The sequence below is a fragment of the Oncorhynchus masou genome, chromosome 29, assembly GCF_036934945.1.
Source record: "Oncorhynchus masou masou isolate Uvic2021 chromosome 29, UVic_Omas_1.1, whole genome shotgun sequence".
NCBI classification, from domain to species: domain Eukaryota; kingdom Metazoa; phylum Chordata; class Actinopteri; order Salmoniformes; family Salmonidae; genus Oncorhynchus; species Oncorhynchus masou.
The window spans coordinates 72,907,159-72,933,037 of record NC_088240.1 but is presented as its reverse complement, the minus strand read 5'-3'; the positions used below and the strand labels follow the sequence as shown (position 1 = coordinate 72,933,037).

At 40.6% G+C, this 25,879-nt stretch overlaps 1 protein-coding gene across 4 annotated transcripts; it reads left to right on the top strand.

Annotated features, from left to right (window-relative positions):
* The first annotated feature begins 635 nt into the window (after positions 1-635).
* Positions 636-25,605, top strand: LOC135520467 (FXYD domain-containing ion transport regulator 6-like). Of its 4 annotated transcripts, none has more exons than XM_064946052.1 (10): positions 636-1,178; positions 15,608-15,664; positions 15,841-15,867; positions 18,507-18,527; positions 19,026-19,049; positions 19,595-19,669; positions 20,456-20,492; positions 24,779-24,872; positions 25,098-25,138; positions 25,257-25,605. In XM_064946052.1, exons 2-9 carry the CDS (start codon positions 15,613-15,615, stop codon positions 25,113-25,115), a joined length of 348 nt encoding a protein of 115 aa, XP_064802124.1. In that variant the 5' UTR covers positions 636-1,178; positions 15,608-15,612; the 3' UTR covers positions 25,116-25,138; positions 25,257-25,605. The 4 variants fall into 4 exon arrangements, with proteins under 4 accessions (XP_064802124.1, XP_064802126.1, XP_064802125.1 ...); XM_064946054.1 differs by lacking the exon at positions 15,841-15,867 and adding an exon at positions 15,297-15,400 and having other exon boundaries at positions 643-1,178; XM_064946055.1 differs by lacking the exon at positions 24,779-24,872 and adding an exon at positions 16,685-16,711 and having other exon boundaries at positions 650-1,178.
* Positions 25,606-25,879: the final 274 nt, after the last annotated feature.

Sequence of the window (25,879 nt, the reverse complement as noted above, 5' to 3'; positions counted from 1 at the left end):
TTGTTTTGTTCTAACCTGGAACTGCCTCTCTTCTGTTGCCTCTGTTTGAAACTGCTGGGCCAACATTACAGCTGCTGGGCCAACCTTAGAATAGGCTATACCCCACTTTCTGGCATGTTTAGGAAATCATTTTACTCTCACTGAATGTTACCTCACTTAGACCTAACATACAGTGCTAAACTTGTTTTGAACTGTGAAATAATTATATGGAAAATAGTCTCAAAATGCCAAATAACTGCACACCATTTTTATGTTTTTAAACAGCCTAAAACAGATTCAGGGTAGCCTAAGCCTAATATTTGTATAACTAACCCAAGACAGACCACAGGCTGTCGTTTCCAATGGGAGCAAATTAATCATAGTGGGCAGAACAAGCAAGCGTTCTCATGTATTTTCGATTTAGGATGGTGCACACCCTTGACTGAACACGGTGTACAACAAATTGTCCGAAAATATGAAAATGGTGGTGAAAAAATGTTTTATTAGTACACATTTTCCTGTTTTTAAGCGGCTCGACATTAAAGATGGTTAATGAGGTTGATTATGCCTTTGCAGTCTGAATGGAGGATGCTCTATTTACGAGCCGGTCCACAGGGGACACAAGTGTATTACCCGCAACGCACATCAAACCTAGACGATAGTTGCGCTAGATTTGCACTATCGGCTGCCTAGGATAGATTCATGGGTGTGCTCCCTCAGTCCGCACACAGTTCATGCATTTAAAATGTTTAACGTTTTCCAACACTATAGCAATTCGGTGACTGAATCTGCGTTTGTTTGGGGAAAACTAAAATCAAAATAGAGTTTGCTGTAAGGTTGTTTATACCTCTCAGTAGCTGGGTAATTTTGGAGGGCAGATTGCGTTTCTTCTCAGACCAACCCCTAACCCCCTCACCAGACGCTCAGATATACTGGACTACGAAAACTTTGTTGGATGTTTCAGGAGAAACATTTCAGGACCAGATTTGTATTATTTTTTAACAAATGTATGTACATTAAGTACGCTCATTAACCGTGTTTTATCAGTTTTGCAAAGGAGACTTTTTGTTTCGGTGAATTAAAACACTAGAAACATTGTATCTGAAGGAGCGCACTGGGCGGAGGCAGCGACCCAAGCATTTTTGTTATTCATCTAAACTCCGCAGGCACCTCTTTTCCATTAATTGGACTTCTGACAGGTAATTTGTTTTCATTTGCCATAAATATTTTACCAAAAGGTAATTTTCCCCGTCAAAACATGTGAACAACTAGGCTACAACAACGTGACTGTTCTGACAGGCTGTTATACATGTGCTTTGGGGAAGAAAGCTGTTATTGACCTGTGCGCACAGCTTTAATGATTGTATAAATTCCTAAACTTATTTAAATAACCTTGCAAGTAAGCCAATTTTTCCGTTGGTTTTAAGAACATTTAGTTTACAGAATGCTCCCCATATCATTACATTTACAACGATTTGTAAATATCTGAGAGCACGTGACCATACATTTTGTATTTATTTATTTCACCTTTATTTTATCAGGTAGTCCTACTGAAACCAAGGTATATTTTACAGATGAGTCCTGAATTACATAAATTACAGAAAATACATTCATCAAAATCTAAATGCAAAATGCACATAGGAAGAAAAACATGGTCATAAAAACAAACACATTCATCAGCAATAAGGTCCTCAATCATCTTTCAGGATTGCCCAAGAGACACCAAAACATCTAGTTTAAGAACATTTAAGCTTGTTCCACAAATAAGGTGTAAGAAAAGTAAATAGACTTTTAGTTAACTCATCAAAATGCTTTTTGAAAGACAGCTTTTCATCTATTCAGAAGCCCAGATATTTGTTAACAGGGACACGGATCAATATGGACACCATCCAAAGTACATATCATCAGTTATATTTACAGGACACAGAATCTACCCCTGCGGGACACCTCTCGTAATATACAGGTAACCTGATTTAACACCATCAGTAGATACACATTGAGTTATATCGGTCAAGTTATTTTTAAAGCGGTTACATGCAGCCTGGTCTCGGGCCAATTGAAGAAAGACTGAATTAGCAGTGAGTGATCAACAGTATCAAAAGCCTTTGGCAGGTCAATGAAGAGGGCAACACAATGTTGCCTTTTATCCATACAGTAAACCACATAACTAGGGATGCAGCAGAGGTAATACTATGACATGGTCTAAAACCTGTTTGATGTACATTTAGAATAAAAAGGTAAGAGATATCTTAGCTTAGAATTAATCAAGGGTTCAAATATTTTAGCTAGGCAAGACAGTTTAGAAATAGCATACATGACATAAGCCAATGACTATGGCAGCGATCATCAACTAGGGCCGGATAAATTATTACAAATAATTTGTAGACCGCAAGAATCACAAACAGATACACTATATATACACAAAAGTATGTGGACATCCCTTCAAATGAGTGGATTTGGCTCTTTCAGCCACACCCGTTGCTGACAGTTGTATAAAATCGAGCACACAGCCATGCAGTCTCCATAGATTAACATTGTCAGTTGAATGGCCTTACTGAAGAGCTCAGTGACTTTCAATGTAGCATCATCATAGGATGCCACCTTTCCAAAAATTCAGTTCGTCAGATTTCTGCCCTGCTTGTGCTTCCTGGCCAACTGTAAGTGCTGTTATTGTGAAGTGGAAATGTCTAGGAGCAACAACGGCTCAGCTGCGAAGTGGTAGGCTACACAAGCTCACAGAATGGGACCGCCGAGTGCTAAATCTCATAAAAATCATCTGTCATCGGTTGCAACACTCACTACTGAGTTAAACAGCCTCTGGAAGAAACATCAGCACAATAACTGTTAGTTGGGAGCTTCACAAGCCTAAGATCACCATGCGCAATGCCAAGCGTCAGCTAGATTGGTGTAAAGTTCGCTGCCATTGGACTTTGGAGAAGTGGAAACACGTTCAAATCAAACTTTTTGTCACATGCGTTGAATAGAACAGAACTGACTATGAAATGCTTACTTACAAGCCCTTAACCAGCAGTGCAGTTCAAGAAAGAGTTAAAGTATTTACAAAATAAACTAAAGTAAAAAAATAAATAATTAACGAACACAATAAAATAACGAGGCTATATACAGGGAATACCGGTACCGAGTGAATGTGCAGGGGTACAGGTTAGTTGAGGTAATTTATACATGTAGGTAGGGGTGAAGTGACTATGCATAGATAATAAACAGAGAGTAGCAGCAGTGTAAAAACAAATGGAGGTGGGGGGGTGTCAATGTAAATAGTCCGGGTGGCCATTTGATTAATTGCTCCACAGTCTTATGGCTTAGGGGTAGAAGCTGTAAAGGAGCCTTTTGGTCCTAGACTTGGCACTCTGGTACCGCTTGTCATGCAGAAGCAGAGAGAACCGTCTATGACTTTGGTCACTGGAGTCTGACAATTTTTTGGCCTTTCCTCTGACACCGCCTGGTATATAGGTCCTGGATGGCAGGAAGCTTTGCCCCAGTGTTGTACGCACTACCCGGTTAGGGTGCACTCCCTGGTGCAGCTGTAGAACTTTTTGAGGATCTGGGGACCCATGCCAAATATTTTCCGTCTCCTGAGGGGGAAAAGGTGTTGTCGTGCCATCTTCACTACTGTATTGGTGTGTTTGTGGACAACAAGGAACTTGAAACTCTCCACCTGCTCCACTACAACCCCGTCGATGTTAATGGCGGCCTGTTCGGCCAGCCTTTTCCTGTAGTCCACAATCAGCTCCTTTGTCTTGCTCACACTGAGAGGTTCTTGTCTTGGCACCACACTGCCTGGTCTCTGTCCTCCACCATATAGGCTGTTTCATCGTTGTCGGTGATCAGGCCTACCACTGTTGTTGTCAGCAAACTTAATGATGGTGTTTGAACAGGGAGTACAGAAGGGGAAGTCCAGGATCCAGTTGCAGGGAGGTGTTTAGTCCCAGGGTCCTTAGATTAATGATGAGCTTTGTGTGAACTATGGTGTTGAATGCTGAGCTGTAGTCAATGAACAGCATTCTCACATAGGTGTTCCTTTTGTCCAGGTGGGAAAGGGCAGTGTGGAGTGCGATTGTGTCATCTGTGGATCTGTTGGGGTGGTATGCGAATAAAAATATATATAATTCTTCACATTTTCAAGCAGTCCGTTTATATTTTCCAACGTGGCTATACATTTGGGTGAGGTTTTATTTTCACCTGAGTAGCCTCATTTCACTACCAAAAATAAAATGAAACCATCTAGTGTTCAGCGAAATAACAACGCAATGTCAAATACAGCTAGCCTAGTCAAACAATTAACATCCAATCACATTAACTGTTACTCTCTCGCGGGAATGCCACAAATGGTCCATATGTGGCCAAACATAGCTGCTGCTCATTCCGTTTGCTTGAAAATTGATGAATGGTTAAAAAAAGTAAGGCCTGCGTCCATAGAGACACATACCAACTCTACTGGTAGTACTGTTACTACCAGCAGTACTACACCTGCACCTGTCGACGACACAACTTGTTCTGCTTCCACGAGCCCATCCAATGCTAGCATAACTATTTCTACATTTGCTGTTAGCCCAGCTAGCATGGACACTGACAGTTGTGAATCTGATGCAGCCGAAGAGCTACTGCCCCCTTACCCGTGAAAGCACCAAACAGCAGATAGGGAGATTGGACCATCGAAGAGGAGCAAATATGATTAGAACTACATTGATTTGTGGTTCACTTATATTAGGAGTAGTGCCTTTCCTCAGCCACAGTGTGTTATATGTGCAAAAGTACTCTCACAACTCAATGAAACCTTCACTCTGGCGCAGACATTTAGAAGCAAAACATGCCAATTTGAAAAATAAGCCTCAGGAGTTTTTTAAGTGAGAATTAAGACAACTTTTGATTAGTAAGACATATAAAAGCAACAGATACCATTAATAAGAAGGGGATAAAAGCATCTTATATGGTGAGCTACCGAGTGGCTAGGACAGGCAAGCCCCATACTATTTTGGAGGACTTAATTCTTCCTGCTGCTGGGGGAAAAGGACAACTATACAGACAATGTCTCCATCAAACAACACTGTTTCACGACGCATCAGTGACATGGCAGGACATGTTTTGAAACAATTACTGCTTTGCATACAAGCCAGTGAATTCTATGCGTTACAGCTGGATGAGTCAACAGACGTGGCAGGCCTGGCACAGCTCCTGGTATATGGGGGGTCAATTAATGAAGACTACTTCTTCTGCAAACCAGGACAACAGGAGAGGATATTTTTTAAGTACTGCTTTGTGAAATCAAATGGACATTGGTTGTCAAGATGTGTTGGTATCTGTACTGATGGCGCAAAAGCCATGACGGGGAGACATAGTGGAGTGGTAACGCGCATGCAAGCAGTTTCTCCTGACGCCACTTGGGTACCACTGAGAGGGTCTTGCTGCCAAGGGAATGTCTGACCACTTGAAAGACTTTTGCACACTACAGTGAAAATGTTAAAGCAAAGTATTCTCTGCAATATGCAATGATATGGGCAGCGACCATGTAATGATTTTACAACATACAGAAGTGTGCTGGTTATCAAGGGTCAATATATTGACACGAGCTTAATGTTTTCTTTAAGAGCGTCTGCCAAATGACTTAAATGTAAATGTAAATGTACTGATCGTCATTTTCTCTTGTCTGACCGTTTGCATGATGACGAGTTTCTCACACGACTGGCCTATCTGGGTGTTTTTCTCACCTGAATGAACAATGTAGGATTATAGGGACTCTCCGCAACAATATTCAATGTACGGGACAAAATTGAGGCTATGATTAAGTTGGAGCGCTTCTCTCTGCATTAACAAGAACAACACACAGGTCTTTCCATAATTTTATGATTTTTTGTGTGCAAATCATCTCAAGCTTACAGATGTCAGATGTGATATTGCGAAGCAGCTGAGTGAGTTTGGTGTGCAATTACGCAGGTACTTTCCCAAAACGGATGACACAAACAACTGGATTAGTTATCTCTTTCATGCCCTGCCTTTAGTCCACTTACCAATGTCTGAATAAGAGCGCCTCATCGAAATTGCAACAAGCGGTTCTTTGGAAATGTCATTTAATCAGAAGCCACTGCCGGATTTAGCGATTTTTGGACACTGATGCCCTTTGCAAACACAGGTTTTATATGTAAGATGGTTAAATAAAGAGCAAAATGTAGGTATTACAGACTCTGTCAGTGAGAGGTTGACAATGTCAGTGAATACACTTGCTAGTTGTCAGTTCTCTGGAGTGATGACTCACACATCACCATCTGGCAGTCCGACGGACACACTTGGGTTTGGGGGATGCCAGGAGAACGCCACCTGCCCTAATGCACAGTGCCAACTGTAAAATTTGGTGGAGGAGGAATAATGGTCTGGGGCTGTTTTTCATGGTTTAGGCCCCGTAGTTCCAGTGAAGGGGGATCTTAACTACTTGGATATAGGGGGCGCTATTTTAATTTTTGGATGCTCGACTAAGCATATAATTGACAGCTTTGGAAAGTAAACACTCTGACGTTTCCAAAACTGCAAAGATATTGTCTGTGAGTGCCACAGAACTGATGTTACAGAAAAAACCCAGATAAAAATCCAATCAGGAAGTGCCGCATTTTTTGAAACCGCCTCATGCCAATGACTCCTTATATGGCTGTGAAGGAGCTAGGAGTCAGCTTACGTTTTCCACGTTTTCCCCAAGGTGTCTGCAGCATTGTGACGTATTTGAAGGCATATCATTGGAAGATTGACCATAAGAGACTACATCTACCAGGTGGTCGCTTGGTGTCCTCCGTCGCAATTATTGCGTAATCTCCAGCTGCAGTATTTTTCCGTTTGCTTCTGATGAGAAGCCAACTGCCACCACTGATAGATTATCAAATAGATATGTGAAAAACATCTTGAGGATCGATTCTAAACAACGTTTGCCATGTTTCTGTCGATATTATGGAGCTAATTTGGAAAAAAGTTTGGCGTTGTAAGTGACTGCATTTTCCGGTCTTTTTCTTAGCGAAACGTGATGAACAAAACGGATCTATTTCGTCTACACAAATAATCTTTTTGGAAAAAATGAACATTTCCTATCTAACTAAGAGTCTCGTCATTGAAAACATCCAAAGTTCTTCAAAGGTAAATTATTTTATTTGAATGCTTTTCTTGTTTTTGTGAAAATGTTGCCTGCTGAATGCGAGGCTTAATGCTATGCTAGGCTATCAATTCTCTTACACAAATGCTTGTGTAGCTTTGGTTGAAAAGCATATTTTGAAAATCTGAGATGACAGTGTTGTTAACAAAAGGCTAAGCTTGTGTTTCAATATATTTATTTCATTTCATTTGCGATTTTCATGAATAGGAAACATTGCGTTATGGTAATGAGCTTGAGGCTATGATTACACTCCCGGATACGGGATTGCTCGACGCTAGAAGTTAACACTGACATTCTAGACGATTCTAGAAGGCCCTTTCCTGTTTCAGCATGACAATACCCTCGTGCACAAAGCGAAGTCCATACAGAAATTCTCTGTTGATCAGTGTGGAAGAACTTGACTGGCCTGCACAGAGCCCTGACCTCAACCCCATCAAACACCTTTGGGATGAATTGAAATGCAGACTGTGAGCCAGGCCTAATTGCCCAACATCAGTGCCCGACTTCACTAATGCTTTTGTGGGTGAATGGAAGCAAGTCCCTGCAGCAATGTTCTAACATGTAGTGGAAAGCCTATCCAGAAGAGTGTAGGCGGTTGTAGTAGCGAAGGGGGGATCAACTCCATATTAATGCTCATGATTTTGGACTGAGATGTTTAACGAGCAGGTGGGCACATACCTTTGGTCATGTAGTGTATAATATTTGAGTAAAACATTACCATGTCAAACCTTGCTTGAATTTGTATATGGTCACATATCTCTCTATTATGCGTGAGAATACTTTGGAACAGATTTACAAAATGAAAATCACTTAGAGCCAATTTGCTTTAATTTTTACAGTATTTTATGTCTAACAAATTAAATCACCCGGGAGCCAAATTCGGCCACAAGCCACCAGTTGGCATAGGCCTGCTGTACCATAAATGTTCAAAACGGACTGGGTTAACAGTTTCGGTGCTTGTAGTAGTCTAGCCTGTTTGGGATAGGGGGCAGCATTTTCACGTTTGGATGAAAAGCGTGCCCAGAGTAAACTGCCTGCTACTCAGTCCCAGTTGCTAATATATGCATATCATTAGTAGATTTTGATAGACAACCTTCTAAAGTTTCTAAAACTTGAGAAAACCTAAGAAAACCCCACCAGGAAGTGGGAAATCTGAGGTTTGTAGTTTTTCAACTCTTTGCCTATCGAATATACAGTGTCTATGGGGTCAAATTGCACTTCATAAGGCCTCCACTAGATGTCAACAGTCTTTAGAACATTGTTTGATGCTTCTACTGTAAAGGAGAGAGGAATAAGAGGGGATTGAGTCAGTGGTCTGGCGGAGTGGCATGAGCTGGCCGCGCGTTCAGGTGAGAGTTAGCTTGAGTTCCATTGCATTTCTGAAGACAAAGGAATTATCTGGTTGGAACATTATTGAAGATGTATGATAAAAACATCCTAAAGATTGATTCTGTACTTCGTTTGACATGTTTCTACGAACTATAATATGACTTTTTTAAACTTTTCGTATGAACTAAGCGATTGAGCATTTGGATTACCGGTGTTAAACGTGCAAACACAAAGGAGGTATTTGGACAAATTATGGACTTTATCGAACAAATCAAACATTTTATTGTGGAACTGGGATTCTGATGAAGAGCATCAAAGGTAAGTGAATATTTATAATGCTATTTCTGACTTCTGACTCCAACATGGCGGATATCTGTATGGCTTGATTTGTTGTCTGAGCACGGTACTCAGATTATTGCATGGTTTGCTTTTTCCGTAAAGTTTTTTTTGAAAATCTGACACAGCGGTTGCATTAAGGAGAAGCATATCTCTAATTCTGTGCGCAACCCTTGTATCTTATATTAAAGTTTATGATGACTATTTCTGTAAATTGATGTGGCTCTCTGCAAAATCACTGGATGTTTTGGAACAAAACATTACTGAACGTAACGTGTCAATGTAAACTGAGATTTCTGGATATAAATATGCACTTTATCGAACAAAACATACATGTATTGTGTAACATGAAGTCCTATGAGTGTCATCTGATGAAGATCATCAAAGCTTAGTGATTAATTTTCTCTTTCTGCTTTTTGTGACTCCTCTTTGGCTGGAAAATGGCTGTGTGTGTTTTTGTGACTAGGCTCTGACCTAACATAATCATATGTTGTGCTTTCACTGTAAAGCCTTATTGAAATCGGACACAATGGGAATATTAACAAAACGTTTCTTTCATTTGGTGTATTGCACTTGTGAATGTATGAAAGTTCATATTTCAAAAAAATATTTTTGAATTTCGCGTGCTGCCTTTTCAGTGGAATGTTATCGAGCGGAGAACCCCTAGCCATAAGAAGCTAGTCTACTTTTCTTACTTTTTATTTGTCCTTTTCAGTTCCGTCAAATTGCAATAACCTCACACTCCCTAGGCATGAGAAGTAGCTATCTATAGCCTAATGGGCTAGATGAAAACCATGACTGAGGTTAAAAGTATTTTCTAAGAATAACTTAGTTTAAACTTTGTTTACTTGAGGGTGAGCCTAGTCTCCTTTAAAGTAGAATGCTGTAACAAACACGATTATTGGCCTTTGTTATAACTCTTGCAGCATTTGGTAGATTAAGATATTGATTTGCAGTCCTTTGTTGTTAATCCTGTTCTTAAACCCTGGTTTGAGTGTTTAAATCCCTGTTTCTCTCTAAACCATGCCACACTGCTCCAACTCAGAAACCTTAAGTATGAGTAGTTATTGTCACCTTATGGAACAGCTTCTCTATGCCTTGGCCTAGGGATGGGACAGATAGGGTCTGTGCCAAAAGATGGGCTCTGATCAAAAGATGGGCTCTGATCAGAGTCAGTGAGGCTAATCGTTTTAATCACTGTCATATTATTATATTAAATACAGTGACGCCCATCACAGTATGGTATTCCTTCATATGGAAATCTACATAATGTATAGTATGAGTTCTGCCACCTCATCTGCTGCCAGAGTAGTTCTTAATTATCATATTTCAGTTGGACAGAAGTCCTGAGGACAGTGACTTAATCTGACAGGTGATGTAATGAATACATAATTAGATATATAATATGGCTAATTTGTATGTTCACCGTTCAATTCTCCCAAAATCCCACATTCGTGTTCTGCACATGAATCAAAAATACTCACAGTTCCCTAGAGATTAGTGTCAGGTGAGTACATTCTTCTGCAGCACTCCAACAAACAAGAATTTGTTTAAAGAAACATTTAGGCTTATATTTGGAGTCATTGGAAGTTGGAAGTTTACATACAGTTAGGTTGGAGTCATTAAAACTCATTTTTCAACCACTCCACAAATTTCTTGTTAACAAACTATAGTTTTGGCAAGTCGGTTAGGACATCTACTTTGTGCATGACACAAGTAATTTTTCCAACAATTGTTTACAGACAGATTATTTCACTTATAATTCACTGTATCACAATTCCAGTGGGTCAGAAGTTTACATACACTAAGTTGATTGTGCCTTTAAACATCTTGGAAAATTCCAGAAAATGATGCCATGGCTTTAGAAGCTTCTGATAGGCTAATTGACATAATTTGAGTCAATTGGAGGTGTACCTTCAAACTCAGTTCCTCTTTGCTGACATTCATCGGAAAATCAAAAGAAATCAGCCAAGACCTCAGAAGAAAATGTGTAGACCAACACAAGGAAAATTACGTGGATATATTGAAGCAACATCTCAAGATATCAGTCAGGAAGTTAAAGCTTGGTCGCAAATGGGTCTTCCAAATGGACAATGACCATACTTGACCATACTTCCAAAGTTGTGGCAAAATGTCTTAAGGACGACAAGGTCAAGGTATTGGAGTGGCCATCGCAAAGCTCTGACCTCCAATTCTATAGAAAATCTGTGGGCAGAACTGAAAAAGTGTGTGCGAGCAAGGAGGCCTAAAAACCTGACTCAGTTACACCAGCTCTGTCAGGAGGAATGGGCCATAATTCCCCCAACTTATTGTGGGAAGCTTGTGCAAGGCTACCCGAAACATTTGAGCCAAGTTAAACAATTTAAAGGCAATGCCACCGAATACTAATTGAGTGTATGTTAACTTCTGACCCACTGGGAATGTGATGAAAGAAATAAAAGCTGACATAAATCATTCTTTCTCCTGTTATTCTGACATTTAACAATCTTAACATAAAGTGGAGATCCTAGCTGACCTAAAACAGGGAATTTTTATTCAGATTAAATGTCAGGAATTGTGAGAAACTGAGTTTAAATGTAGTTGGCTAAGGTGTATGTAAACTTCCAACTTCAACTGTATCTGCTGTCTGTAACAAAATTCAGGAAACTTTCTGCCCAGGGTGCCAGTGTGGGAGTTTTGGTTTAAGAGCCATGACCGATAAAAACATTATGGGAAAATCTAGAAGAAGGGCTTGGACGAACATTTGTAGAAATAATGGTCTATGTGTGAAAAACAGACTGTAGCGGCATGCCGTCGTGTGCAGTGACTGCACATTCCAGCTGAGAAAAAAAGCTGAGTTAGTGCCTTCAAAAAGGATTCACACCCCTTGATATTTTCCAATATATTTTTGTTACATACTGAATTTCAAATGGATGAAACTTAGATTTGTTTTTCACTGGCTTACACACAATAACCCATAATGTCAAAGTGGAATTTTTTTTTTTTTTTTTTTTTTACAAATTATTTAAAAATGAAAAGTGGAAATTTCTTGACACAATAATTATTCAACTCCTTTGTTATGGTAAGCCTAAGTTCAGGAGTAAAAACAAGTTGCATGGACTCACTGTGTGCAATAAAGGTGTTTAACATGAGTTTTTTGAATGACAACCTTATCTGTACCCCACACATACATATAATTATAAGGTCCCTCAGTCGAAGAGTGAATTTCAAACACAAATACCAGGGAAGTTTTCCAATGCCTTGCAAAGAAGGGCACCTACTGGTAGATGGGTCAAAAAGTATATATATTTTTTTTAAAGCACACATTGAATATCCCTTTGAGCATGGTGAAGTTATTTTTTACACTTTGGGTGGTGTATCAATACACCCAGTCACTACAAAGATATAGGTGTCGTTCCTAACTCAGTTGCCGGAAAGGAAGGAAATTAAGCCAGTGGTGATTTTAACAGTTACTGAGCTTAATGGCTGTGATAGGAGAGAGCAACATTGTAGTTATTTCACAATATTAACCTAATTAACAGTGAAAAGAAGGAAGCCTGTACAGAATAAACATATTCCAAAACATAATCCTGTTTGCAACAAGGCACTAAAATAATACTGCAAAAAAATGTGGTGAAGATATTCAGTTTTTGTCATGAATACAAAGTGTTTTTGGGGGGGCAAATCCAATACAGCACATTACGGAGTACTGCTCTCCATATTTTCAAGCATAGTGGTGGCTGCATCATGTTATGTGTATGCTTGTAATCGTTTAGGACTAGGGAGCTTTTCAGGATAAAAAATAAATAGAATGGAGCTAAGCACCGGCAAAATTCGAGAGGAAAACCTGGTTGTCTGCTTTACACCAGATACTGGGAGATGAATTCAGCTTTCAGCAAGAGAGTAACCTAAAACACAAGCCAAATCTACACTGGAGTTGCTTACCAAGAAGAAAGTGAATGTTCCTGAGTGGCCAAGTTACAGTGTTGTCTTAAATCTACTTGGAAATCTATGGCAAGACCTGAAAATGGTTGTCTAGCCATGATCAACAACCAATTGGACAGAGCTTGAAGAATTTTGAAAATAATGATGGGCAATTGTTGTACAATCCAGGTGTGGAAAGCTCTTAGAAACTTACCCAGAAAGACACTCAGCCGTAATTGCTTAAAGGTGATTCTAACATTTATTGACTTAGGGGATTGAATACTGACCTATTAGTGACCTATATATTAGTAATTTATTTCACTACATATATATTTTTTTTTTTTTTTACAAATGTTAGCATTTTTCTTCAACTTTGACATTACATGGTGTTTTGTGTAGATCTTTGACAACAAATTACAATTAAATCCATTTTAACCCCACTTTGTAACTCAACAAAATGTAGAAAAAGTAAAGGGGTGTGAATACTTTCTGAAGGCACTGTATGTCTTTAACCCCCTGACCAAATATCAAGTGCAACTCAACCCGGGTCTCTCCTCCCTGCATCTCGATACTGCCAGGACAGGATACCTGTGTTCTATGGTGCAGACACTGAAATTCCTTTGTGTGTAGTGGAGCAATGGAATGCAGGTTGATATCATGTGGAATGCGCATGACCAGGAAATGGCTCTCTGCCAGTAACCTGACTCATTCAGCTCTTATTCAGTCCCACAACACAGTAGAAGCCTCATTCAAGTTTCTAAAGACGGTTGACATCTAGTGGAAGTCCTAGAAATTGCAACTTCATTCATATCCCACGGTGAATTCAATAGGGCCTGGGTTGAAAATGACTAACCACAGATTTCTCACTTCCTGTTTTGGATTTCTTCTCAGGTTTTTGCCTGCCATATGAGTTCTGTTATACTCAGACATCATTCAAACAGTTTTAGAAACTTCAGTGTTTTCTGTCCAATACTAATGATAATATGCATATATTATAAACTGAGACTGAGGAGCAGGCTGTTTACTCTGGGAACCTCTGGTCACCTTTCATCCAAGCTACTCAATACTGCCCCTGCAGCCATAAGAAGTTAACTTCTTATGGCTGAGATCCCGTTACTGGGAGCGATATAACAACAACCAGTGATAGTACAAGGCGCCATATTCAAAAGAACAGAAATCTCATAATTAAAATTCCTCAAACATGCATGTATCTTAAATCGTTTTCAATGTAGTCTTGTTTTTAATCCCACCACAGTGTCCGATTTCAAATAGGATTCACGGGGAAAGCACCACAAACGATTGTTAGGTCACCAACAACTCACCAAAATACACAGCCAATTTTACCAACCAAAGAGAGAGAGAGAGAAAAAGCTCATATAGAGATAAAATGAATCACTAAACTTTGATAATCTTCAGATGACACTCATAGGACTTCATGTTACATAATACATGCATGTTTTCTTTGATGAAGTTCATATTTATATCAGAAAATCTGAGTTTATATTGGCTTATTAGATTCACTAGTTCCAAAAACATCCAGTGATTTTGCATAGCCACAACATTCAACAGAAATACTCATCATAAATGTAGATAATAACACAAGTTATACACATGGAATTATAGATATACCTCTCCTTTTAATGCAACCGCTGTGTCAGATTTCAAAAAAACTTTACGGAAACAGAAACGCATTTTTACTTTTGAAACGGCGCTCAAAAGTAAAAACACCACAGCCGCAAAGATGGCGTCAACATAAACAAGAAATTACATGATAAATCTTCCCTTACCTTTGATGATCTACATCAGAAAGCACTCCAGGAATCCCATGTCCACAATAAATTATTGTTTTGTTCGAAAATGTCTGTTATTTATGTCCAAATACCTTCTTTTGTAAGCGCGTTTAGTATACATATCCAAACGCTAATTCTGGTCAGCGTTATATCGGACAAAAACTTCAAAGTGATATTACCAGTCGAAGAAACATTTCAAACTAAGTACAGAATCAATCATTAGGATGTTTTTAACATATAGCTTCAATAAAGTTCCAACCGGAGTACTCCTTCTTGTCTTCGTGAGTAATGGAACGCAAGTGACTACCACAAGGAATTAACACGATCAGAAAATGGCTGACTGCCAGACACCTGACTGATTCTGCTATCATTCACTCCCACAACATCATAGAAGTCTCCATTATAATTTCTATTGATGGTTGACATCCAGTGGAGCCCCTAGGCAGTGCAACATCATTCATATCTCAAGGGGATTTCATTGGGGACTCTGGTGAATACAGACAAAGCTCAGATTTCTGACTTCCTGTTTTGATTTCAACTCAGGATTTTGCCTGCCAATATGAGTTCTGTTATACTCACAGACATCATTCAAACAGTTTTAGAAACTTTAGAGTGTTTTCTATCCAATACCACTAATAACATGCATATATTAGAAACTGAGACTGGGGAGCAGGCCATTTACTTTCGCCACCTTATTCATCCAAGCTACTCAATACTGCCTCCCAGCCATAAAAAGTTAAAGTTGCAGGGTGTTGTGACTAGCTCTGCTGGTCCCCTCCGATACAAAGCTGTATGTGTTCATCAACAAGGCTGACGTTAAAATGCTGGGATCTGCACCTACTCCCCCCACAACCAGACCTGTCAGACACTGGTGGTGGGAGAACTTCAACACTCCGCTGGTCAGGACAACTGTGTAAGCCTGTTACGTTTCCTCATTATGAGCATAGCAGTCTTTCCATTACGTTATGCTTGAAATAAGTAATTGTGTCCCCCCATGGGATCGAACTTGGTTCTCAAATAAAGTATTTGCTTTCTGTTTTGCCATTTTTCTCCTACACTTTCAATCGTTGTCTTTGGGAGGTCCTTCATGTTTCTGGTGGTTGTTTCCCTTTGTCTCCAGGTGACATGGATCTCTCTCTGTTGGTAGCATTCTGCTCCTGTGTTCCTCCTGCTTTGGGTGAGCTTTTTCCTTTCACTTTTTTATGTTTGAGCTTCTCTCTCAAAATACTTGACTCCAGCACATGAATGGTGACTGAGGAGCATTCACAGTGTGGTTGAGGGAAGTGTAATGTTTTATTCAGAGTGCCAGTGATTTAAAGAATGAGCTGGTCTCTGGTCTGTCTGTACTAACAGGGTCAGGATTTGGCAGGGAGATGCCAGGTAAGTTTGCAGCGCATTGGATGCCTCAGCTGTGTCAAAGGAATGAGAAATGCAGTCTGTCTGCCTTGGAATAGACACAGAATGCATGGCCATCCTTTTTGGCTTATCAGTTGCCCTAGAGCAGTGTTTCCCAACTCCAGTCCTCAAATACCCCCCTTTTTTTACAGTACACATTTTTATTGTAGCCCTGGACAAACAAACCTAATTAAACTTGTCAATTAATCATCGAATGAGTTGAATTTGGTGTTTTTGTCCGGGGCTACAACAAAAATGTGTGCTGGTGAGGGGGGGGACTGGAGTTGGGAAACACTGCCCGGTACCCCCAGACTTTTCACATTTTTGTTTTAACCTTAAACTGGCACACCTGATTCAATTAGTCAAAGGCTTGATGATTAGTTGACTAATTGAACCAGGTGTGCCCGTTTAGGGATAAAACAAAAGTGTGAAATGTCTGAGGAATGGGGGCAGAGGAGAGGGTTGGGAAACCCTGTCCTAGAGTATGGCTGTCTGTAGAGAAACTGGAAAGGTCATTCACAGTGCAGTGTTTCCCCCTAGGATGTTTTTTTCAGCAGTGGTGGCAGAGTTAGCAGGGGGAGGTTGGGGGTTGCAGCGGATGGGGTCATCCTGGGGCAGACATCAACATAATAAATAAATATAAAATAACAAAAAATGTCCAGTGTCGGCCAATGCATGTAGGGGAGACACTGCAATGTGATAGAGGAAAGTGTGTCGTGTCATAGTTTAGCGAACTGTGTAGTGTCTTAAGAGTGCCAGTGATTAAAGAATGAGCTGGTCTCTGGTCTGTCTATACTAACAGGGTCATCTATAGGCAGGGACATGCCAGGTAAGTTTGTTTTATTGGATGCCTCAGTGTTGTCATAAAGGAATGAGAAACACGGTGTCTGTTTTGGAATGGGCACTGAGAATGCACAGCCATATTTGTTATTGGCTGGTCAGTTGCCCTAGAGCAAGGTTTCATCAAACTCAGTCCTGGGGTCCCCATTTTGGTTTTTGCCCTAGCACTGCAGAGCTGATTGAAATAACTCCTCGTCGGGGTGGCAGGACCGAGTTTGGGAAACTCTGCCATAGAGCACATGTGTTGAACTCGGCCCTCCGTGAAATGAGTGTCTGTGGGTTTTCGCTCCGCCCTAATTAGTAAAGAACTCCCCTCACCTGGTTGTCTAGGTCTTAGTTGAAAGGAAAAAGCAAAGACCAGCAGACACTAGGCCCTCCATAGAATGAGTTTGATACCCCTACCCTAGAGTATGGCTCTCTGTAGAGTAACTAGCTTTGCTTTGTATGTACTTACATAGTGCGCAACTATATTGATTAAGTACTATTGTGTAAGGATTTCAAGTTATGATTAAATCCAGTTCCTTTGAAATGGGCTCATCTAGACTGGTGTAAGAAAGAGCCTTTGCTTTCCTGGCCAGGATTAGCCTTTTTCTCATGTGAAGGATTTTAGTAATCGGTCATTTGAAGTGCAGCTAAGCCTCCCATATTGTAGTAGCATGTGGCGCTAGGCAGTCCTACACTGCACTTTGGGTTGTGTTGTGCTGACTTGTTCCTTAGCAGATTACCCTGCATTAGTTGTTTTTCTCCTCAGTCAACAGGGTGATTTGGGGCAGGATATGAGTTCCCCTGGTAATGGAGAGGAATGACACCAAACGAAACTGTTTGTCGGACATTAGGCTTATCTATTGCACCATAAAAAGCCCTGCTGGCTCGGGTTGTCATTCTCTGACATCCTTTAGAAGAAAACAAAATGAAAATGTCAGCAGATACAAGATGAGCCAATCAGAGAAGCATTTCCTTGTTCGAGAGCTGAGCAGTGATTATTGTACTACACCTTGGGATCTTCAAGAAGTGGTTCTATTACCTCTGTACTCATCGAAGCAGGAGTACCTTATTTGTTATTTGGTGGTCCAGATAACGTGACATCCATGTGATTTAGATTCTTAATCTAAATGGTGTTGTGAGGGAAGATGTGACATTTGGTTGATTCTCAAATGGTTACTCACACTGCACAAGCCAACGTGCGTGCACACACACACACACACACACACACACACACACACACACACACACACACACACACACACACACACACAGTGAAGTCTGCTTTATTACATCACCTACCTGAGCTGACATGGGTCACTGGCCTTGGGAAATGACTGCAGAGTGGGTATGGTTATAAATGCATCAGGACTTGCAACTCTGTGTGGTGTCTTGCATCATTGTAGCTTTAGCATTTCCACTACATTTCAACCACATTTTGCAACTTCCCCTTTACTCTTCTGAAGAGAGAGCCACCTGATTGTTGCCAGATTGTATTTAAAAGCATGCACTGTGTATTGCATCACCCAGTGGTTTAATCTGTGTAAATGCATGCACCATTCCTAAACCTTCAGTACAAGTGGACCATATTTTTAAAAAGCACAGAACACTACAACCAGTCTTACTATCATGTGTACAGTAGTCACTATTTACATTCAATGTACACCTCTGGAACACTTGACTACAGTTCTGAAGGTAAACAGAGCCTTAAACCAGTTCTGAAAGCTTCGTAGTTCACACCAAGCACACAGTCAGAGCTATTCTCTGTCAATCATTAATGCTTTCTGTCTTTTGTTTTCCAGCATCGACGATGGTTGAAAAGGGTAAAGGTTTCTTGTTATTTCAGATGAACATTACTGTACTGATTGTATTTCACTTTAAAGAGCATGTTGGCAAATCACATACTTTTTGGTCACTCACCATCTTTTCACACCAGTTGCACTCAAAACTCAGTTGATGTTTGAATTAGTTTAACTTCAAACATGGTGTTTAAGTTTCTATTGAAAGGGTTCACTGTGAATGTGTGTGATTTAAAGGAGATTATTCCCAGCAGGGCGACAACATTTTTATAAGTCTCCCAGCGGTTCCTTTACAATACATTCCATCTGGCGCATGCGCAGCTCTGTCATCTATTTGCTTTGGCTGGCGAGGGTACAAGTGGCCGAGGGGACAAGTGGTCTAATGTGCCATTTTTAATACCATAGCTGCAATTTCAATGTAGATGTAATAATTGTGAATAATAACATTCTACAAAATGCAGTCACACACTCAATGTATCTGGTTTTCATGTATTCCCTCTCCTTCTCCTTCTCCCCTCCCAGACTATGACTCTGCATTTCACTACGGTGAGTGGGGGATGGATCAACATGGACTAACTCCACTGGGGGTGAACGTGACACTTCTCAGGAAATATCTGGGAGGTCAAGACGGGCTCGCGTTTTCCCTCCATTTTTCCAGAAGCGTCAGAAAACATTGACCCATCGGGCCACGCTTCTGGAGTTCAACTGGCAAACAGTCCCTCCCACTCTGCTGTAGTCTCATTTCTTAACACACTGCTCTATCCTGCCTTCAGTAGGTCTATGCATTCAGACACATTATAGGATATATTAACCTCTTACAGTGAATATCCTTCCATGTTTGAGGCAGTAATATCAATCAAAATATAGATTGATGTGAACCTGATGGATTTATCAATCGTGGCATATACAGTAGGAGCGTATGTTTGAATTATCTCATAATTGCATAGCTTTGCTATGCTGTAATACACCCAGAGAGGGTACAGTGCATACGTATGTACTGAATAAGATGGTTTATGTTACACTGTGCCTTGCACATGTTCTGTAGTAGTGGGCCTTACTGTGCAGGGATAAAAAATGTATTTCTGTTTCAGACTATGAATCTCTGAGGATCGGTGGACTGATCTTCGCTGTGGTACTGTTTGTCATGGGCATTGTCCTAATCGTCAGTAAGTCTGTCTGCCCAACTACGGTTATACTTAAATTGAAATAAAATGTGATTAGTCCCATAAGTTGATTTCTACTGTACCAATCTCATTCCATAATTGTATTTCTGTGCTGTTCAACATGCTGATCCATTGGACAGCCCTTCTTTACGAGTCCTTATAAACAAGCCTGGGATCAGTTACTTGCTGGGGGCTGGGATGCAGGCCAACATGCCTTGCACAACCCCCAGGACACCCAACACCTCTCTACCCTGTAGGCATCTGCACATCTAGAGCACTGACTAAAACTGACCTGGACGCTATGCAGCCTTTTCCCCTCCCTCCTCATCTCATGTTCTTGCACTGATCCACCCCACCCATAGCTGCAGCCCCCCACCCGCCCTAAATCTTACTCCAAGCATCCATTACATTAGTCATAGATATCACAGGGGGCAGAGGGAGTGTCCCCTCTCCTGCTACTACACATGTGCAAAGAGAAGGCTTTGGGTCTTTAGTGTTCTGTCCAAGCTGTATAAATAATCAATCATTTAAGCGCTTAGTTTGGTTATTTTTTTATTGGATAGGGTCTTGTAAAATGTAATATTCCAACTTCGAAACAGATCAGTTGCTGAAGTATCTTCATTCTAGTGCTAGTTTAGCAGGCAGTATATTCATTCTCGTGCTAGTTTACCAGGCATGTGTCTTTGACACCTAGGATGGAGAGAGGCCTGTCAACTCTGGCTATCCTCAGAGTATATCATCTTTCCATCATAGTAGCTCTTCTTCACACCAATTTCTCTCTCTCTGCAGGCCAGAAATGCCCATGCAAATCCAGTCCGAAGTCACGGTAAGTTGGACAAAGAGATAGTGTTGATGAAACATGGCATAGAATTAACTTTGTGCGGTCCAAACACTTTAGACACCTTCGTCCACTTACCCTCGCCTTATGCCTGTTATGTACGCAGAGAATTTACCCTTTACTGGGAATTTATTCCTTCACACGGTAAATCTAGGGAAAAGGGACTGAACAGAACCAAAGCAAAGAAAGTACATGTCAAAGCCCCCTATCCTCCCTAACCACTACTAACTTACCTATCTTAGCACCACCTGGTACGCTAACCAAAATACAGGGGCTGGTCCGCCCAGGTCTTACCTAGTGTGCATAGACAGTAAATACTACGGGTTGTGTATGCCCGCAGGGCTCTTGCCGAAGCACTCCCTAGGTGCCTTCCCCCTGGGAACAAATTAAACAGAATAATACAAACTACTTCACCAAAAAAAAAAAAACTGAGAAACAACACAGGACATACCAATCAGTTCTCTCTGAGCAACAACCACAGAACATAACCATCAGCTCTTAATTAACAACAACCAACACAGGACACACTAATCAGTTCTCTTCTGAGCAACAGAACACTGGCTTATATAGCTGGAGAGGAGTCTGTAATGGGATACAACTGTATCCCCTGACGAGAGGTGGCGGGGTCAGATCTCCAATCATCGATGTGGCCCGCCAATCAGCTGCTTGGGGGGTATTTCAGGAAGCCATTTCCTGAAACACACACACACAAACAAAACCACAACACAGAAACTGGGGAGCGTAACAATGCCCTTGGGGGAATCTCCGTCGTCATCTTGGAGGGTGGTCCAAATGATTAGCCAAGCAAGGGAAGTTTGCAACGATTGTACATCGGCTAAGAAAAGTCAGTGAAACTTAAAACAACATCAATGGAGAAGTCAACATACAAGTGTAAGTAAAAACTAATGCAAATAAGTTAGAAATTGTGCTACTAATGCACATGATGGCACAAACACATCTCGTAAAAGGATGTTTTTGGAAATTGTAGAAATAAAACATTTTCATTCAGAAGTTCGTTAGGCAGGCTAACGTTAGTTAGCTACTTAATTTGCTAGGTATCTTACAGTAGGCGTATATTAATAATGATATATTTAATATAAGTAGACATGCACTCATGATTGTCTGTAGCACATATAAATTAACCACAAGCTACCGGTGGCTGAAAACACAATCATCACAGGATGAACGAGTGATGCATTTTCGGCCAAGGATGGTTCTACCCCAGCTGGCATGAGAGGAATATTGATTTTTCTTCCTGATATTTTCGACAGCAAGGGTAATATTCTCATATATGAACAATTTATACATTGAAAGAGTTTCCAATACCTTTCAGAGAGTTTATTTCTGTGATCAAAGCCGTTCCCAGTGGTCTAACTACACTTATGAAAAGTCATCTTAATTTTGGGAATGATCACAATGTTTATCCAGAACTCAGATTGGAAGGTGTGGGCTTACTTGAGAAATCTTGTTGTAATAAATATATAAGACAAATTCTTAATTCACAAAACCAACTTACACCGAGAGGAAAGTTTTTCTGGAACATGCTTAATCCTGACATTGTCTGGAAAAATGCATGGTTAAGGCCTTACAAATACTGTATACCAAGCAAAGTTAAGGAAGATCCACTTCAACATTTTACATAAGATATATCCATATATCAATTTCCTACGGCTGGCCATGCTTTCCACCTGGCTACTCCTACCCCGGTCAACAGCACTGCACCCCCCACAGCAACTCGCCCAAGCCTTCCCCATTTCTCCTCCCAAATCCGTTCAGCTGATGTTCTGAAAGAGCTGCAAAATCTGGACCCCTACAAATCAGCCGGGCTAGACACTCTGGACCCTTTCTTTCTAAAATTATCTGCCGAAATTGTTGCCACCCCTATTACTAGCCTGTTCAACCTCTCTTTCGTGTCGTCTGAAATTCCCAAAGATTGGAAAGCAGCTGCGGTCATCCCCCTCTTCAAAGGGGGGGACACTCTTGACCCAAACTGCTACAGACCTATATCTATCCTACCATGCCTTTCTAAGGTCTTTGAAAGCCAAGTCAACAAGCAGATTACCGTCCATTTCGAATCTCACCATACCTTCTCTGCTATGCAATCTGGTTTCAGAGCTGATCATGGGTGCACCTCAGCCACGCTCAAGGTCCTAAACGATATCTTAACTGCCATCGATAAGAAACATTACTGTGCAGCCGTGTTCATTGGTCTGGCCAAGGCTTTCGACTCTGTCAATCACCACATCCTCATCGGCAGACTCGACAGCCTTGGTTTCTCAAATGATTGCCTCGCCTGGTTCACCAACTACTTCTCTGATAGTGTGTCAAATCAGAGGGTCTGCTGTCCGGACCTCTGGCAGTCTCTATGGGGGTGCCACAGGGTTCAATTCTTGGACCGACTCTCTTCTCTGTATACATCAATGAGGTCGCTCTTGCTGCTGGTGAGTCTCTGATCCACCTCTACGCAGACGACACCATTCTGTATACTTCTGGCCCTTCTTTGGACACTGTGTTAACAACCCTCCAGGCAAGCTTCAATGCCATACAACTCTCCTTCCGTGGCCTCCAATTGCTCTTAAATACAAGTGAAACTAAATGCATGCTCTTCAACCGATCGCTACCTGCACCTGCCCCCCTGTCCAACACCACTACTCTGGACGGGTCTGACTTAGAATACGTGGACAACTACAAATACTTAGGTGTCTGGTTAGACTGTAAACTCTCCTTCCAGACCCATATCAAACATCTCCAATCCAAAGTTAAATCTAGAATTGGCTTCCTCTTTCGCAACAAAGCATCCTTCACTCATGCTGCCAAACATACCCTTGTAAAACTGACCATCCTACCAATCCTCAACTTTGGCGATGTCATTTACAAAATAGCCTCCAATACCCTACTCAACAAATTGGATGCAGTCTATCACAGTGCAATCCATTTTGTCACCAAAGCCCCATATACCACCCACCATTGTGACCTGTACGCTCTCGTTGGCTGGCCCTCGCTTTATACTCGTCGCCAAACCCACTGGCTCCATGTCATCTACAAGACCCTGCTAGGTAAAGTCCCCCCTTATCTCAGCTCGCTGGTGACCATCGCATCTCCCACCTGTAGCACACGCTCCAGCAGGTATATCTCTCTGGTCACCCCCAAAACCAATTCTTTCTTTGGCCGCCTCTCCTTCCAGTTCTCTGCTGCCAATGACTGGAATGAACTACAAAAATCTCTGAAACTGGAAACACTTATCTCCCTCACTAGCTTTAAGCACCAACTGTCAGAGCAGCTCACAGATTATTGCACCTGTACATAGCCCACCTATATTTTAGCCCAAACAACTACCTCTTTCCCTACTGTATTTAATTCATTTATTTTGCTCCTTTGCACCCCATTATTTTTATTTCTACTTTGCACATTCTTCCATTGCAAATCTACCATTCCAGTGTTTTACTTGCTATATTGTATTTACTTGCCACCATTTATTTGCCACCATGGCCTTTTTTTGCCTTTACCTCCCTTATCTCACCTCATTTGCTCACATCGTATATAGACTTGTTTATACTGTATTATTGACTGAATATTTGTTTTACTCCATGTGTAACTGTGTCTTTGTATGTGTCGAACTGCTTTGCTTTATCCTGGCCAGGTCGCAATTGTAAATGAGAACTTGTTCTCAACTAGCCTACCTGGTTAAATAAAGGTGAAAAAAAAAATATTTCTATGATTTCCAAATTTGTGGCTATTGATTATATCTGTGTTTTCTGTGAAAAAGAAGCTGAGAATCTGTCTCACTTGTTCTTTGAATGTAAATTTGTGACAGAAATTTGGGAAACCTTGCAAAGTACTTATTTACCATTATGAACACTGCCTATAATTTTAACATAAAATATATAATATGTTACTATTGCAATGATAACAAAATCACTGAAATGATTGTTAATGTTTTAATTCTTGTTGCCAAAGACTTTATACACAAACCAAAATTCTATACCAAAATTACCAATTTTTCTGATTGAATTCAATTATCTTATTAAAACACGAACCCTAGTGAATAACAACAAGAATAACATTTTCATGAATCATTATAATAAGATATTTTCAGAGTGAATATAATTGCACTTAAATTGTTTCTTTTTTGTATTTTATTTATATGTTTTGTATGTTTGAGCATTGTTAATACCTGTGTTTGGTTTGCTAGACATGTTTGATGTAGCAATGTAAGTTGATTTTTGTATTATCAATTAAATCATTCCTTCCTCCCTCGCCCCTTGCCCTGCAAGTGTATACTCGTCAGACGTCATGATACCTCATCAGAAGTGTCCACTTAATTTGTGGGCTGAAGTGTTTGGACTGCAACCCTTGACTGAGTTCATTGTAAGGCCTTTAAAGTGTAATCTCTAGAACAGTAAGAGAAGCTTTTTAGAATATTCTTAACCGTTAGACAGAAGCGTCAGTACTCATTTTCAGGTTTAATACATTTCCCCCCTATGTTTTAGGGTTTAGATGGCTTGTTTAGGTATTGTATACGTTTTAATCACTGTCCCAGTAGTGATTTTGCTCTCGTGGTTTACCTGTTTGTTTTACATTTTCCTCTCTTAGGCCTTCTGGGGTACCTGAGGCAGAGGCAGGGGTTGTGACAGGTAAAATCATCTATGTCTTGGCATTGGCATATTGGTCTTTATCAAATGTCTGATTTGTATGTATCATTTTATTTTATGAAACCAATACATCTCATCATGTTTACCATTCTGCTCTCAGGTCCCCAGTGATGTAAAGTCTCGCCACCAGGCGGCAGCATTGGACAGTGGAGTACTAACTATGGCTATCTCCCAGAGAGCACAAGGCTCCTTTTTTAAATTTCATCCTGCTGATATGTTCTATTGACATGTTTTTTCTTTTCTCTCTTTTCTATATGAATTAATCTACAGAGACAGTATTCTGAAGGCATAATTGGTTGATGCAGTAGGGTAGGCTATAAAACCTTCTGTCATATGTGATAGACACACATGAACAAGTGATTAAAAAAAATTAAGTTAGAACTTGACTATTTATAACTATTTTAAATTGTAATATTTCCACATTGTTAAATAAAGTGATGTAGATGGGTCATTGTGTGTTGTGTTCCAACTTTTCCCACTATCAGCCACAGGCATAGACTGTCTCCCTGTCAGTCACTGCTACTGGCCCAGTTTTTCCCAGTAGCGCAGTTCTAATGGATATTCAGCACACCCGTTTTGCTGCTGTTGCACCTTTCTGCATGCAATAGTAGATGGATTCATTCAACCTCCTGACAAGTGCAGCAACATCAAACATGCTGCAGCCTATTGTTTAGAACCATTGTTGCATGCTAATCTGATAGGCCACTTTTGTTAAGCAAAAAA

Bases quoted from the DNA above. Each gene is read 5' to 3' on its own strand.
- LOC135520467 (XM_064946052.1), top strand. From the start codon at position 15,613: ATGGATCTCTCTCTGTTGGTAGCATTCTGCTCCTGTGTTCCTCCTGCT. The intron at 19,670-20,455 runs GTAAGTCTGTCT...CTCTCTCTGCAG, and splicing joins GGGCATTGTCCTAATCGTCA to GCCAGAAATGCCCATGCAAA. The intron at 20,493-24,778 runs GTAAGTTGGACA...TTGCCCTGCAAG, and splicing joins AAATCCAGTCCGAAGTCACG to TGTATACTCGTCAGACGTCA.